Here is a 17,394-nt window from a genome sequence, read left to right on the forward strand (position 1 = left end):
ACTTAACGTTTTTTTTGAGCCGACTACGCAGTCGGCTTTGAACGGGGCACATGGCTCACGCCCGGGAGTTAGCCCGGTTTAAAAACAAACGCAATCAATTTCCACTCCATTAAAAACATGGCTATCTTTGGTCGCCCGGGCCAGATTAATCGAAACCCCTTGTTGTTGGCAAACGTTCTTCTTCTTCGAGGTTTATTGGCAGACTGCAACCTATAAAGTGTATTGCTGCTACCTACTGTACGAATGTTCATAGACTTAGATAGACATCGCATCATTGTATCTGTCCTATAAAGACGTCTATTAGAGCACGAGCAGCGCCACTACGGACATCTCCATTTTGAACAGAGAATAATGGTGGGAGGAGCTATAGGAGGATGGGCTCATTTTATTGGCTGGAATAGATTTTTTTTTTTAATGAATTTTATTTAACCTTTATTTAATTAGGCAAGTCAGTCAATAACAAATTCTTATTTACAATGACTCCCTACCCCGGCAAAACCCTCCCCTAAGCCGGACGACGCTGGGCCAGTTGTGCTCCAACCTATGGGACTCCCGATCACGGCCGGTTGTGATACAGCCTGGGATAAAACCGGGGACTGTAGTGACACTTTGCAGTGAATTGCTCATCATCGCTGCTCTCCCAAGATGGGTGGTCATTTTATATAGCATCTTTTTTTTAAATTAAGTTTCCTCAATGGAATGGTATCAAACACATAAAATAAATGGAAACCACATGCTTGACTCAGTTCCATATGTTTCATTCCAGCTATTGCAATGAGCCAATATAGCTCCTCCCAACAGACGCCTCTGATTTTGAAGTAGTCCATCTTCTTCTTCTACTACTTCTTTGAGTTGGCAAACAAACTGGAAGGGTGCACACTGCCACCTAGACTGCATTGGCTGATCCCTCGGGGACCTGGATGGAATTATGTGATCCTTCCTTAACCATATGAAGTGTCAGTTGACTACTTTAAAGTGGTGAAAGTCCTCAATGGGACTGCCCATGCTAAAACGACCTTTGCGTACTAGAGTCTTCTATCTATCTCTATAGGTATGTTGCACATGGGCCTCTCACATGGTCAAAATTCAGTCTATTGTAGTGTTCAGGACCTCAACGTTCCACAAAGTTTCACATGCAGTACTTTTTAGTAAATGTTGCCATTTATGGCATTGATTATTATCTCACGGGTTCAAATATGATTTGCTTTGATTGCACAACATCCTTATTAGCTGATAGACTGTCAAACACTCCCTAAAACACTTCAACGAGCAGGCTTTTCTATCGACCTGGCCCGGGTATCCTGGAAGGATATTGAACTCATTCCGTCAGTAGAGGATGCCTGGTTATTCTTTAAACGTGCTTTCCTCATCATCTTAAATAAGCATGCCCCGTTCAGAAATTTAGAACCAGGAACAGGAATAAGCAGGAATAACCAGGAATAAGCATGCCCCTAAAAAAATCAGCTGGGCTAGACAATCTGGACCCTCTCTTTCTAAAATGAACCGCACTTGTTGCAACCCCTATTACTAGCCTGTTCAACCTCTCTTTCGTATCATCTGAGATCCCCAAAGATTGTAAAGCAGCCGCGCTCATCCTCCTCATCAAAGGGGTAGACACTCTAGACCCAAACTGTTACAGACCTCTATATCTATCCTACCCTGCCCTTTCTAAGGTCTTCGAAAGCCAAGTTAACAAACAGATTACCGACCATTTCGAATCCCACCGTACCTTCTCCGCTATGCAATCGGGTTTCCGAGCTGGTCATGGGTGCACCTCAGCCATGCTCAAGGTCCAAACAAAACAATATCATAACCGCCATCGATAAAAGACAATATTGTGCATCCGTATCCATCGATCTGGCCAAGGCTTTCGACTCTGTCAATCACCACATTCTTATCGGCAGACTCAACAGCCTTGGTTTCTCAAATTACTTCCTCGCCTGGTTCACCAACTACTTATCAGACAGAGTTCAGTGTGTCAAATCGGAGGGCCTGTTGTCCGGACCTCTGGCAGTCTCTATGGGGGTGCCACAGGGTTCAATTCTCGGGACGATTATTTTCTCTGTATATATCAACAATGTCGCTCTTGCTGCTGGTGATTCTCTGATCCACATCTACACAGATGACACCATTCCGTATACTTCTGGCCCTTCTTTGGACACTGTGTTAAATAGCCTCCAGATGAGCTTCAATGCTATACAACTCTCCTTCCGTGGCCTCCAACTGCTCTTAAATGCAAGTAAAACTAAATGCATGCTCTTCAACCGATCGCTGCCCGCACCTGCCCGCCCGTACAGCATCATTACTCTGCACGGTTCTGACTTAGAATATGTGGACAATTACAAATACCTACGTGTCTGGTTAGACTGTAAACTCTCCTTCCAGACTCACATTAAGCATCTCCAATCCAAAATCAAATCTAGAATCGGCTTCCTATTTCGCAACAAAGCCTCCTTCACTCATGCTGCCAAATATACCCTCGTAAATTTGACTATCCTACCGATCCTTGACTTCAACGATGTCATTTATAAAATAGCCTCCAATACTCTACTCAGCAAATTTGATGCAGTCTATCACAGTGCCATCCGTTTTGTCACCAAAGCCCCATATACTACCTACCACTGCGACCTGTATGCTCTCGTTGGCTGGCCCTCGCTTCATATTCGTCGCCAAACCCATTGGCTCCAGGTCATCTATAAGTCTTTGCTAGGTAAAGCCCTGTCTTATCTCAGCTCACTGGTCACTGTAGCAGCACCCACCCGTAGCACGCGCTCCAGCAGGTATATTTCACTGGTCACCCCCAAAGCTTATTCCTCTTTGGCCGCCTTTCCTTACACTTCTCTGCTGACAATGACTGGAACGAATTGCCAAAATCACTGAAGCTGGAGACTCATATCTCCCTCACTAACTTTAAGCATCAGCTGTCAGAGCAGCTCCCAGATCACTGCACCTTTTTTCTATTGTGTTGTTGACTGTACGTTTGTTTATTCCATGTGTAACTCTGTGTTGTTGTTTGTGTCACACTGCTTTGCTTTATCTTGGCCAGGATGCAGTTGTAAACGAGAGCTTGTTCTCAACCGGCCTACCTGGTTAAATAAAGACGAAAAAAAGACACATAGAAAATAGACAACCAGTGTCAAATAGGCCTATCAATTTGACTTAAATACTGTATTAAAGATGAATGAAAATATATAACAAAACATATTGAGTAAAGACAACAAACATTTTGGTGACAAAAACTTGATTAGAATGGTCAATGTTGATCAACTGTTCTATAATACACAAGTGAAAATGTAGATAAACATGCATGCACCCAGCGATCTGAATGTATGAGGGTCAAAAGCACAGTCCTCATACAGCAATATGTGACTTTAAGGTCATAGGGCCAAGAGTCACTAGGGCCCCGAGTGTTTCCTGGTCAGGTCATAAGGTCAATAAAAAAACATCTGGACCTACTCAGGACACCCCGCAGACCGCTAAGGTGTCATGCTCAGCTCAATGAGACGGCCCGCGAACACTCCTAGGGTGCCAATGATACACACCGCCATGAACACACACAGCAGAATGTGATCCAGCACCATGGCTACAAACTTCCACTCTTCAGCAGCCTGGGAAAAGAGAAGAGCAGTAAGAAACACGTAAACGGAGATCTTTAATAAGGAAACAAACTGTAGGAAGGACGGCAATGAATTCCATAGTCTTACACTGTTGGACTCCTCATCAGACTTCATGGTCTCAGCGATGTATTTAACCCCCTCAATAGCACTGCGTACGTCGGGGTTCTTGGTCATGGGGGACTGGTAGGTGACTGCAGTAGGGGTGGGCTTGCCTGAGATGTCTGAGATGTCGAAGTCAGCACCATAGATGTTTTTATCCTGTCTCTCTTTTGCAGGACGCTTCATTGTTGAGAAGAACATGAGGTTGGGAATGGTGTCAATGAAAATCTAGGAAGCAAAAAATGTGAAAGGAATGAATGAATCAAATGTTATTAGTCGCCTGCTCCGTGAAATGCTTACTTACGAGCCCCTAACCAACAATGCAGTTTTAAAAACGACAGATAAGAATAATAAATAAAAGTAACAAGTAATTAAAGAGCAGCAGTAAAATAATAGCGAGACTATATACAGGGGGGTACCGGTACAGACTCAATGTGAAGGGGCACTGGTTACTTATTAAAGTGACTGTGCATAGATGATAACAGAGAGCAGCAGCTTTTACAACTTTGTGTAATGACAGACAATAATAAATAGACTGGTAAAATGCATACAATGAGATAAAAGGCTAATTGATGAACATATTAATTCAGATACTTTCTGGCTCCTGAATCACAAAAGTAGGCTTAAAAAGCAGTACTACAGTCAACAAGTGCAATCATCTATTTTCTGTCACTAGATGGCAGTACTGGGCAACACTTATTAACAGGGCAAAAATAATGTTGAGACCTCTACTATCACTCACAGGAGGTTGGTGGCACCTTAATTGGGGAGAATCAAATCAAATCAAATTTTATTTGTCACATACACATGGTTAGCAGATGTTAATGCGAGTGTAGCGAAATGCTTGTGCTTCTAGTTCCGACAATGCAGTAATAACCAACAAGTAATCTAACTAACAATTCCAAAACTACTGTCTTGTACACAGTGTGAGGGGATAAAGAATATGTACATAAGGATATATGAATGAGTGATGGTACAGAGCAGCATAGGCAGATACAGTAGATGGTATCGAGTACAGTATATACATATGAGATGAGTATGTAAACAAAGTGGCATAGTTAAAGTGGCTAGTGATACATGTATTACATAAGGATACAGTCGATGATATAGAGTACAGTATATACGTATGCATATGAGATGAATAATGTAGGGTAAGTAACATTATATAAGGTAGCATTGTTTAAAGTGGCTAGTGATATATTTACATAATTTCCCATCAATTCCCATTATTAAAGTGGCTGGAGTTGAGTCAGTGTCAGTGTGTTGGCAGCAGCCACTCAATGTTAGTGGTGGCTGTTTAACAGTCTGATAGCCTTGAGATAGAAGCTGTTTTTCAGTCTCTCGGTCCCAGCTTTGATGCACCTGTACTGACCTCGCCTTCTGGATGATAGCGGGGTGAACAGGCAGTGGCTCGGGTGGTTGGTGTCCTTGATGATCTTTATGGCCTTCCTGTGACATCGGGTGGTGTAGGTGTCCTGGAGGGCAGGTAGTTTGCCCCCGGTGATGCGTTGTGCAGACCTCACTACCCTCTGGAGAGCCTTACGGTTGAGGGCGGAGCAGTTGCCGTACCAGGCGGTGATACAGCCCGCCAGGATGCTCTCGATTGTGCATCTGTAGAAGTTTGTGAGTGCTTTTGGTGACAAGCCGAATTTCTTCAGCCTCCTGAGGTTGAAGAGGCGCTGCTGCGCCTTCTTCACAATGCTGTCTGTGTGAGTGGACCAATTCAGTTTGTCTGTGATGTGTATGCCGAGGAACTTAAAACTTGCTACCCTCTCCACTACTGTTCCATCGATGTGGATAGGGGGGTGTTCCCTCTGCTGTTTCCTGAAGTCCACAATCATCTCCTTAGTTTTGTTGACGTTGAGTGTGAGGTTATTTTCCTGACACCACACTCTGAGGGCCCTCACCTCCTCCCTGTAGGCCGTCTCGTCGTTGTTGGTAATCAAGCCTACCACTGTTGTGTCGTCCGCAAACTTGATGATTGAGTTGGAGGCGTGCGTGGCCACGCAGTCGTGGGTGAACAGGGAGTACAGGAGAGGGCTCAGAACGCACCCTTGTGGGGCCCCAGTGTTGAGGATCAGCGGGGAGGAGATGTTGTTGCCTACCCTCACCACCTGGGGGCGGCCCGTCAGGAAGTCCAGTACCCAGTTGCACAGGGCGGGGTCGAGACCCAGGGTCTCGAGCTTGATGACGAGCTTGGAGGGTACTATGGTGTTGAATGCCGAGCTGTAGTCAATGAACAGCATTCTCACATAGGTATTCCTCTTGTCCAGATGGGTTAGGGCAGTGTGCAGTGTGGTTGAGATTGCATCGTCTGTGGACCTATTTGGGCGGTAAGCAAATTGGAGTGGGTCTAGGGTGTCAGGTAGGGTGGAGGTGATATGGTCCTTGACTGTGAATGTGCTCGTGGTAATGACTGAAGTGGAATCAGTGGAATGGTATCAAATACACTAAACACGTGGTTTCCAGGTGTTTGATGCCATTCCATGTGTGCCGTTCCGGCCATTATTATGAGCTGTTCACCACTGATACCACACGATCTGTCATGTTGTTTCATGAACAATTTGTTAAAACGTATAAAAAATACATACATTTCTAAACTGTCACACACTCATAACATTCACAAACCAGAGTGCACAAGTCATCCTATGCCATGTCATTTACAGTCCAAATATGTTTTTATTGAACCTTTATTTAACTAGGCAGGTCAGTTAAGAACAAATTCTTATTTACAATGACGGCCTACCCTGGCCAAACCCGGACAATTGTGCGCCGCCCTATGGGACTCCCAATCACAGCTGGATGTGATACAGCCTGGATTCAAACCAGGGACTGTAGTGACGCCGCATGCTCTGAGATGCAGTGCCTTAGACTGCTGCACCACTTGGGAGCTCTGTAAGTAAAGCCCTATGCTATAAAAAGCTTTTAACTAAATTATTTTTAGATAAAAATAACTAAAATCACTGGTAGAAATGTGCCAGCTTTGCTCACCTTGCGAACCCATGGGGACATGGTGTGAGTGCTGGGGGAGCGGTGGTGGGTGTTGATGACGATGACAGTGATGATAATGGAGGCAATGACGAAGACCATGGTGAAGAGCATGTACTTCCCGATGAGCGGCACAGCACTGGAGGTGGAGGGGATGAGCTCAACGATGACCAGCAGAAACACAGTCAGAGACAGCAGGACAGAGATACTCAGAGTCATCTTCTCACCTGAGGACACACGTGGTCACAACAACCAGGTCAACAAAAGCAGACGCATACTGCAGAATTAATCTATGGAGAAAGGCGCAATTGAAGTTTGCAATCATGCAAATGATCTGCCATTATCACGTGTCATACAATTCATAATCTGTCAGTCATACGGCACACAGACGGATTGGAGCAGTTCAGTGGAAAAACGAGGCTCATGACAGAGACTGAACATGTGCTCGTAGGGAGGCCACTGAGATTCATAACAATGGATTCAACGCTAAACACTGTGAGAGCAGTTAATAACTGGGCTTAAACAAAGAATACAGTTACACCAATGCCCCAGTTCAACTCAGCTGTGACACCCTTAACAACTGAATTAAACCAATTCAATCGATATCTCGTCAAAGTGAGCTGGTTTGATGGTAATTTGGTCTCAAGTCTTGCCTTCACCTAATCCCCACTCTGGTTGGTCCCCAACTATTAATTAATTACAAGAGGGTTTGAAGTGATCATTGTGATAATTGATCAGAGAGAAAGAGACTAATAGCGAGAGAGAGAGAGAGAGAGACACACAGTGCCATAATTCACAGTGATGAAGCAACACTGACTCACAGAGACATGGGAGGGTCATAATGTTAGAGGGTAGCAGTGACATTGTTCCTCTGGATAGTCAGTGCCATCACACCCTTTAGGGCACCAACTCATTCTGACCACAGGGAGGAGTAGCCTCTGATCCAATTGAGCTCCTCCGACCTCCCTTTCAGCCCTTCGCTAAACGGATGGCTGAAAGATCATGCTGCCTAGTCACCTTACCCCTATACATATCTACCTCTCTCACTCCAGTACCCCTGCACATTGTAAATACGGTATTGGAACTGACCCTGTACATAGCTTATTACTTTCTCTTGGTATTCTTATTATGTGTTTTTGTTCTACGTTATGTTATTTTTAGTGCTACATTGATACTGATTACTGCATTGTTGGGTTTAGAGCTGTCAAGAAAGGCATTTCACGGTACTTTTGATATTAAAACTTGAAACTTGGGCAAGAATTCTGCTTATAAAAAGAACTCAAAGCTGAGTCTCTGTGAATTGGTGCTTGAACAATATTGCCCTACCACAGCAAAAAGCATGATAGCTCAAAGGAATCTGTGATTTATTTTGTCCTGTTTAGCCTTCCATACACATAGGCCTATACACAAACAACCTCACGTACGCAAACATACACACAGGCACACAGACAATGGAATTTCAAGTGTGTGTTATTTTCAGTTGAGCACATTCACACCCAGACCTCATTCACACAGATTCTAGAATGTGAACCATGTGTTGTTTGTCAACTTTGTGTTGCTGTTCAGTCAAATCCGTGAATCTAAAAGGCTTCCATTTGGCATCACAGCTCCTCCATAGCATCATACTGTAGCAGCAGCCACATCAGAGCAAGGCAGCCAGTGATGCATTATACATTAAAGGAAAGGTCTGTTCGCAGACATGGCAGCACACAGGGTCTCTGGGTAATGAGGTAGGCCTCCACACTGGCAACATGACCAAACGCTAGCTGAGACACAGCACTGGTACAGCTAATGTGGCTCCTAGTAACTTCCGAGGCCCAGAGACAGATACAGGTGTAGGATCTTAATTTGACCAGTATTGTCGTAGAAAAATAATCCTGCAGCAACAGGATTTGAATGTTTAGTTCATAACGCTGCTTGATTGGTGGTTAGGCTATTAGCCGGACAAAAGAAGGCTACATGATAAGTGCAGTACTGTTAATATAACAGCGTGTTAGTCCAGGTTTTCAGTGAATTTATGTAAACCACGAGGCTCATCTGAATTTCCTGCGGCGCAGGAGAATTCTCAGTAACAAAAGAGTGGCCAAATTAAGATCCTACATCTGTAGAAGGACAAGCGTGTTGTTGTAGGTACCAGCCAATGCAGGTACAGTTCTACACAACCACTACATGAGCAACGTTGCAGCTATGATGCGGAAATTGGGAGACAAAATATATTTCCGCTAATCTTCAGCCAATAGAAAGGATTTAGAACTGAAATGATTGACGGGACGCTCCACCAACCAGAGTCAGTGGGCAGATAGAAGACGAGGCCAGTGAGGAATGAGAAGAGCATGCAGGGGATGATGACGTTGACGATGAAGTAGAGGGGCAGCCGCAGCATCAGGAAGTGGTAGGTGATGTCCAAGTAGGGCGTGTCTGGGCAGCAAGCATAGTACACCCAGTGTTTCCAGCTGCGGTAGTCCTTCATCACCCACTCTCCACTCTCCATGAAGTTACTCAGGTCAGGGCGGTCGCTGTCCTGGTGGAGAAGGGTAAATAAGAAGATGTCGCGAAGAGGCAACAGACCAGGAAGGGATCAACCTAATTGGTATTTCCCAGGACTGGTGGTATTATGTCATGCTTTTAGAATCATGTGTTAAATCAGTAATGGACTGTATGTGTATGGGTAACACAGTTACACAGGGGATCAATCGGGGAAAAATTTCAAAATGTTGATGATTGTTACGGGATTGACGACAACCAAGTTGCCATCGTAGGTCCAGGTGCCCAGCTTCATGCTGCAGTTCTGCAGGTCGAAGGGGAAGTGCAGCACGATGATCTCACAGTAGCTCTTGAAGATGGCAGGGGGGTTCCACGTGATCATGCCAGTGTGCTCCAGCAGCACTTTGGTCTCGTGAACGATGGCAAAGTCACCGTCAGCACTGTGGGCACACACAAACACGGGCATCAACGCAGGAAATAATGTTAACGCAGAGGGGCATCACTGCCTGGGGCTTGGCATGGCCCTGCCATCGCAGGCCAACCAACCAGAGCTGAGACTGGTACAGGTTGCTGTGGCATAGGAGCTGGTTGTCAGGGAGAAACAGCCGTGTGTCAGACGCAGCATATGGTGTGGGTGGAACCTGTGATATAGAAGCCAGATTTAGCCTGCTGCAACCTGAGCTCTCACCCACTCTGCACAGAGGGAAAAGAGAGGGAGAAGTAATGTGGTTTGAAAACATAGTCACACACAGTCGGTCTGTCTGGTGGCCTTCTATCAAGGAAAGTATCAGTGAGAGAATGGTAAAAAGAAAGACATTTGATACAAATATGGCCTGATACTTACTTGTTATAGAGAACGAGGTCAGGACGCCAAATGTCAGTGGAGGGCACTCTTATCTTTTTGATTCCGCCATAATCCTCAGGATTCCATTGCAAGTTCACATCCTTCCATTGCTGGAAAATGACGGTACAAAGTACAAAGAGCATGAATAGAAAATATCAGATAGATTATTTGACTTGAAGTCTGATTCGGAGAGGGATCATTTCAATAGGGATTTTTCCAGAGAATGTTTCATTACAGTTTAGTGAAAATGAACATTATTCAACGGCTTATAAGGATTTTACACTATCTTCAGAATTATGGTGAAATGTATGATAATTACCCATACTTAGATTTTCCTTGTAATTACTCTTACAAAATAGCCAGAAAGAAAACATTTTGATCTCATATTTACTGTATATTGCAATGCAGATACAGGAAACGGCAGTAACAAACCTGTTTCAGTCGAACATTGCTGTTGACAATCTGGTTGACCTCATCCTGTAGAGAAAGGGAATTGATTTTAGTTTCTACTGTTACAAAACCAATAATTAGCCTACGGATGTTGTTGCACTCGCTAAGTCTAGGGGTCTTAGGCCTAGTCAACTAGTGTGTAACCTGATTTAAGATGTGCATCTAAGGGAGAAATCAGCATATGCAATGTATGTACACAGGAGACCTCTCCTTCTTGACATCTTGGTCAGCCAATCCCAGCAGATTACCATTTGTTCAGATGGTGACAAAATAAAGTGACTCCTGGTAGAGTGTGCCTAACTGTGTGTTAGCACTAAACTACCTACTGCATAACACCTCCCCCATCAAGAAATGTAAAGAAAAATCCAGTCAACAGTATATATTTTCCTCAATTGTCCTAAACTTCTATACTTTCCCACCCTCTTTTCCATAAAACTTATTTAACGGAAGAGACCAAACTATATACACTATAAACACCAGAGCTGCAAAACTATGAAACTTGGCTCCAGAAAACCTCACCTCTGAGATAACGCCATTCTAGAAAACCAGACCAACCAAAACCATCAAATTCACTGGTCTGCACTCAGCTAATTTCTTCCTTCCAAAAGTCTGACTTGACCAAACCAAGGGACAACCTGTAACCTCTATAGTTCTAAACGGAGAGACCAATTCCATTCCCTAGGCCCATGATCACAAGCACTAAGCTCCATCTGATATGAGACTTAGAGCACCCACCACCAGGGACAAGTGAACGTTGACCACAACTCCAGCAAACTCACTAGGAACACCATTCACGTTCCCCAATGTCTCTTTGCTCCCGTGCTGGAGGGGAACTGAAGGGGAACCGTTAGCCTCCCCACCGGAGTCACTAGGCCTACATGCTGTAGGAACTTTCAACCGCTCTTTAACAGGAAGTGACAAAAACGGTGGATCTAGCTTTTCCACCAAACTCACTTCTTCAAGCTCCTGATTCTCATTACAAGGCACAGCCGTATCACCCTGCAAAACTCAGACCAGATCCTCACTAAATGAACGGGAAGAATCTCCTCTCTCCCACAGCGTAGTTTAAAAAAGTGTCAGTAACATCGACCCCTGACAAACAACCTCATGGTCAACCGGCAGAGGGACCACAACCTGTTATGCAGAGTGGAACAGGGGAACCCAAGAGCAGACTCAGATGAGGAGACTGGGATGAAGTAACCAAGGTATTTATTGAAACACAGGGGGAAGATATAGTGCAGGTCAGGTGAAGCTCGGGCGGGTTGCTGGAAACCAGGTGTGGAGGCTGAGGTGAGACGGGTTGAGACAGCGTAAGCAGGTCCGAAGGGGAATTCAAGGGAGTAGTAGTGTGGGGAATCCAGGACAGAGTAGCAGGATGAGGAGACGTGGGACTGGAGACAGGGACCAGAGTCAGAGCGGGCAGAACTGTAGCGGAGAGGAAAGCAGCATCAGGCAAGGAAAACAGGCACAACAGGATCTGACTAGTAACAAATGGCTCGAAACGTAGACTGACTGAGCAGAGATTACGATCTGGCAGCGTGTAAGTGGCAGGGCTGAGTATTTATAGAGGTCTTGATTATGGAACAGGTTGCAGCTGGTGTGGATCTGCTCTGACTCCAGCACACCTGTCTCTACCCACACACACACACACACAGAGAGAGACGGAGATGGAGAGGGAGAGGGAGAGGGAGACGGAGACGGAGACGGAGATGGAGATGGAGAGCGAGAGCGAGAGCGAGAGCGAGACGGTTGTAGATGCGGATAGAGAGAGAGATGAGTTCATCAAGTCCATCAGGCTCATCCTTGGACACCAACTCGTCCTTGAGGGTCTCAGTGATCGCGTTCCGGAATGCTCCCTGAAGGGCCTCCTCATTCCAGCCACTCTCAGCGACGAGGGTGTGAAACTGACATGACATCTCAGCAACACTATGGGGGCCTTAACGGAGGGACAGGAGTCGTTTAGCAGCATCCTTAACGCAGACTTTTTTCATCTCCTCCGTGAATCTGGAGCAGGAGAATCAGATGGGGGACTGTCTCTGCCACATTGCCGTGGCCCAGGAAAGCGCTGCTCCACTGTGGCAGCCAATCAGAAAGGAAATCTTGGCCCGTTCGCGAGCATAAGAGTAGGGCTGTTGCTCAAATAATAGTGAACATTGTACTAAAGGGCTCTGCAAGCCTTGAGGTTGCCATATTAACGCTCAGGTCGGAACAAGGGTCAGCCCTGTAGGTCAGACAGGCTCTGTGAAACTCATTGACGCGCGCCAGAATGGTCTTCAGGGCTTGGTCATGTTGCTCGAGCAGGGCGCCTTGGCCGATGAGGGTTTGGTGGAAAGTGGCAGAGTCTGCTGGGTTTATCTCTTTGGCCAGCTCATACTGTTAAGCAGAGTGGAACCCAAGAGCAGACTCAGACGAAGAGACTTGGACAAAGTAATCAAGGTATTTATTGACACACTTGGGGAAGATGGAGTGCAGGTCAGGGGAAGTTCGGGTGGGTTGCTGGAAACCAGGTGCGGAGGCTGAGGCTGGAATGAGAGGGGTTGAGCCAGGGTAAGCGGGTCCGGAGGGGAATCAAAGGGAGTCGTAGAGTGGGGAATCCAGGACAGAGTAGCAGAATTATGAGACGTGGGACTGGAGACAGGGACCAGAGTCAGAGCGGGCAGAACTGTAGCGGAGAGGAAGACAGCATCAGGCAAGGAAAAGAGGATAACAGGATCTGACTAGCAACAAACGGCTCAAAACGTAGACTGACTGAGCAGAGATTACAATCTTGCTGTATGGAAGTGGCAGGGCGGAGTATTTTTAGAGGTCTTGATTATGGAGCTGGTTGCAGCTGGTGGGGATCGGCTCTGACTCCAGCACACCTGTCTCCACCCATACAGTCAGTCTCTCACACACACACACACACACACACACACACACACACACACACACACACACACACACACACACACACACACACACACACACACACACACACACACACACACACACACACACACACACACACACACACACACACACACACACACACACACACACACACACACACACAGAGAGAGAGAGAGAGAGAGAGAGAGAGAGAGAGAGAGAGAGAGAGAGAGAGAGAGAGAGAGAGAGAGAGAGAGAGAGAGGGAGAGGGAGGGAGGGAGAGAGTACCCGGGGAGTGGCGGCAGGTCAAGGAGACACAGGATGAGCAGTAGAGGACGTTGCAGGAGCAGATGTGACACAACCTCCTCTACTGTGGGAAAGAATGCGTCAGCTAAAGGAAATAAAGAGTCGCTGACAACCTCTGAATCTAACAGATCACTTGGGGAACCAAATCATTAGTCAGCCCACAAGGAGAACCTAGTTGTTCATTGTCCATCAACTCAACATAGAACATCGTCCTAAATTGACACCTGAATTAACTTCATCCTCAAATTGCAGAGGGCACACTATATCACATATCTCTACCCAGAAGGTCTCAGCTAGAGACACAATAATCAACTTCCTCACTAGGGAGAACCATTTCCTGGGAGCCACAGTCTATTTTGGCAAATCATGTTTCCTCTACGTCCCCACACACATCATCATCATCCTCCCTCTCTGGTTTGCCATCAGCACCCTTCTGAACCCGATTAGCTTCACAAACTGGGGATACCTCAAAACCCTCCTTGAAAGACTTCGCCCCCTGAGACAACTGCCTTTTGACTGACTGGCAAGACAAACTTCCTCCCCTGTATGCAGCCCTCCAGTCAACTGCCATTTCCTGTTCCAGCCTCACTATTTCCAACACATATTCCTCCTCCTGACTGCTATCCACTAGAGCTTGTGGCAAGAACTCACTCCACTGTTCCCATAACAGAACTGCAACATCTAACTTGTTCAACTCCTCAGCTATTTCAAAATGTTTGCCACCTGACGTGACTGATCCCTTGTTAGCTTGAGAAAGCTTCAACTAAAACTCCAACCTCAGCACAAAACCATGCTGGCTCAAATGCTCCCATAGTCGAAATAAGTGAGCCAAACAGAACCGACTCTTCGACTGACAGAAGTTACAGTTAGCTACATAGTGTTGGCAGTGATGTGAATTGCATGATAAATATTGGTTGATGTGGGATGGTGTGACGTTTTTCTTACCACACTGATGAGTTGAATGAGCTGCAGGCCAACTGTAACCACCACTGGGTCCTTGAAGTGAGCGACAGGACGCACCACCTTGTTGTAGCCAGTGAACAGGGTTTTCACCAGACGGGTTTCATCCTCAGAGCTCCAGGCAGAGCCTACAAGAAACACAGGGACAGCTTGATGCGTGGCTCACATGGCAGAGATGGAGAGAATGTGGGTTTACAGCACCAGCAGACTGATAAGTAGGGGTTAATGTACGTGCAAATACAGTAGTATTAAATGTACTAAGTGGCCTTCCTTCCTTCCTTCCTTCCTTCCTGACTAGCTAACTACTTATTTCATACACTGTTATATACCAGTGGTATACTATCATCATGGGATGCTGGAGGTGATAGAGATGAGAGCTCAGTCAATACAGACAGTGTTTCAGACTCGACATCTGCTATTTCCGTTACATATTTGACCCATGCCAGAGCGGTATCTCATTTCATTTTCCGCTTGACCTTGAAACGAAGCCTAGTGTGTGCAAGAACATAGTATGAAGCAAAGCACGAATGACGTTTTGAGACATTGAAAACAGTACAATTGTCTGGAAATATTATATGCTATATGAAACAACTGGCTCATTAAGTCAAGCACAAATAGATGGAGGTTAAAAAACAAAGTGCACACACCCCTGTCAATCAAGAGAGCCTAATGCTGGATGCTTTCAAAATAATTACAACATTTCCAACAGGCACTAGCTTAGCTAGAGTATACCTCATATAACATTTGAAATCTTATAGTTAACTAATGGATAAAGCATTACCAAGAATCAATGTGAAATGATCCAATTATGTTGATGTCTCATGACTAATGGGCTCAAATTCTTTGTTTAGGATAGACTATCACCTAAAATATCCTGGAAAAGGTAAGTTATAACCGACAGAAGAACAGAAATGGCAAACAAATTTTATCAGTCAGCCAACATGTTTAGAATATGGCTCACCTGCTAGAATGATAAGGAGATGAGAAACAAAAAGTAGACGATTCATTCTTGTGTTCGGTTCCCATAAACTCTGGGGTATCCAATGTCCTGAGTCTTCGAATAGAGGGTAAGCGGCTAGTTAGGTAACAACATTATTTCTGTCTACTTTAAAATCAGGTCAAAATAATTGCAACACTGACTTGCTGCTTCAAGTACTGTAATGGGGAACAGTATTGTTGTTCCCTGACACCATATGTTTTGAGCCACCACCAATAGCTGTCATTTGAGAGGGTCACATTCTTTGTCATCCCTCACATGTTACAAGCGCTACATGCCTGGCTAATCTAGCACTAAAATATCTCACAGTGAAATATACTTCCCATATTGAAAGATGCAATAGCCTCTGTCTGCTTTCCAAAACGAATGCATTTGTTGTGATATATGTACAATTAGGCTACTCATGAACAGAGCATTGGAAATGTTATACTGTTCCCATTGGTTAACTTCTGTTACATTAAGATGTCATTTCCATAATCATTATTTGGGAATTCTGTATGAGTAGTTGATTACATGTCGAATACATTCATCAAACGGCCACCAATGTTGTCCTCTTGGATGATCTTGCCCCTAATGGAGATGGTATCCCTCTTAGGATAATGTTGGACTGTAACATACCCACAACATCTACCCCATCTAGCCACCGCAATGAGTTTCCAGATGGCCAGGCATGAAACCCAAACACCCCATCCCTGTACACCTGCCCCTCCCCACCAAGGCATTGATGGGACCAGGCAACTCGATTTCCCTACAGCCTCAACTCAACCCGTTCAATCAGCCAGTCACTCAACCACCCGCCTCATTCATCTTATTTAGGGGGAAATTGCCATTTTGGCAATGTCTGAATTAAGAGAGATCTGTCTCTTAACCCCCTCCACTTTTCTCCCCATACCAATCACAGACCACCTGAATCCTACAGTGCCTAAGTGCCTCCTGCCTGGACCCAACCCATGTGACCCTGGAGAAACCCATTGAATCTGCTCATTCAAGCTCAATCAAGGTCAGGCAGAGGGAACGTGTCTTCCTGCCGTTGCGGTTGAGACACGGTTCTTTCTTTCAGCAAGAGTCAGCCGTTCTTATAGCCCTGCGGGGAATCTCTCCCAATCACACCTCCTAGTTTACTCTCTATTCGACATGTGATTAAAATGCTCTCTAAACCCGAATCTGAATAATAGCAATGTGGAGTCTGCTGGGGATGGCAGAGCATTGAACATCTGCTGGGGATGGCAGAGCATTGAACATCTGCTGGGGATGGCAGAGCATTGAACATCTGCTGGGGATGGCAGAGCATTGAACATCTGCTGGGGATGGCAGAGCATTGAACATCTGCTGGGGATGGCAGAGCATTGAACATCTGCTGGGGATGGCAGAGCATTGAACATCTGCTGGGGATGGCAGAGCATTGAACATCTGCTGGGGATGGCAGAGCATTGAACATCTGCTGGGGAGGGCAGAGCATTGAACATCTGCTGGGGATGGCAGAGCATTGAACATCTCCCGCTGCATGTTTATACACCCTGACAGATTATGTAGATTATACTTTCCATGGCTGAGATGATTATGTGTGTTACTGGCATATTTGTACATAATATTTCGCGCCCCCCCCAAAAAAATATCAGCTTAGTGTTACGTGTATTGTTTATGTTCTGAAGATAAAAACATGATATTCATGATCACTGCATTCTATTACTTAACATGAATGTCAATTAAAGCTCTTCTAAGAGCTCTTTGATGTGACGGTATTTTACAGTAGATCATTTTTCTCATATACAATCTGTTTT

The 17,394-nt window shown here is 45.3% G+C and overlaps 1 protein-coding gene across 1 annotated transcript; it reads right to left on the reverse strand.

The window, feature by feature from the left end:
* Positions 1-683: 683 nt before the first annotated feature.
* LOC139380464 (acetylcholine receptor subunit alpha-like) lies at positions 684-15,906 on the reverse strand. The gene is made up of 9 exons (XM_071123150.1): positions 15,578-15,906; positions 14,602-14,744; positions 10,465-10,509; positions 10,033-10,142; positions 9,433-9,628; positions 8,988-9,225; positions 6,708-6,931; positions 3,705-3,944; positions 684-3,608 (listed from the first exon to the last, which is right to left on the reverse strand). Exons 1-9 carry the CDS (start codon positions 15,621-15,623, stop codon positions 3,477-3,479), a joined length of 1,374 nt encoding a protein of 457 aa, XP_070979251.1. The 5' UTR covers positions 15,624-15,906; the 3' UTR covers positions 684-3,476.
* Positions 15,907-17,394: the final 1,488 nt, after the last annotated feature.

Source organism: Oncorhynchus clarkii, chromosome 22, assembly GCF_045791955.1.
Source record: "Oncorhynchus clarkii lewisi isolate Uvic-CL-2024 chromosome 22, UVic_Ocla_1.0, whole genome shotgun sequence".
Classification (NCBI taxonomy): domain Eukaryota; kingdom Metazoa; phylum Chordata; class Actinopteri; order Salmoniformes; family Salmonidae; genus Oncorhynchus; species Oncorhynchus clarkii.

Bases quoted from the DNA above. Each gene is read 5' to 3' on its own strand.
- LOC139380464 (XM_071123150.1), bottom strand. From the start codon at position 15,623: ATGAATCGTCTACTTTTTGTTTCTCATCTCCTTATCATTCTAGCAG. The intron at 14,745-15,577 runs GTGAGCCATATT...TGTTTCTTGTAG, and splicing joins TCTCCTTATCATTCTAGCAG to GCTCTGCCTGGAGCTCTGAG. The intron at 3,945-6,707 runs GTGAGCAAAGCT...TTTGCTTCCTAG, and splicing joins TGTCCCCATGGGTTCGCAAG to ATTTTCATTGACACCATTCC.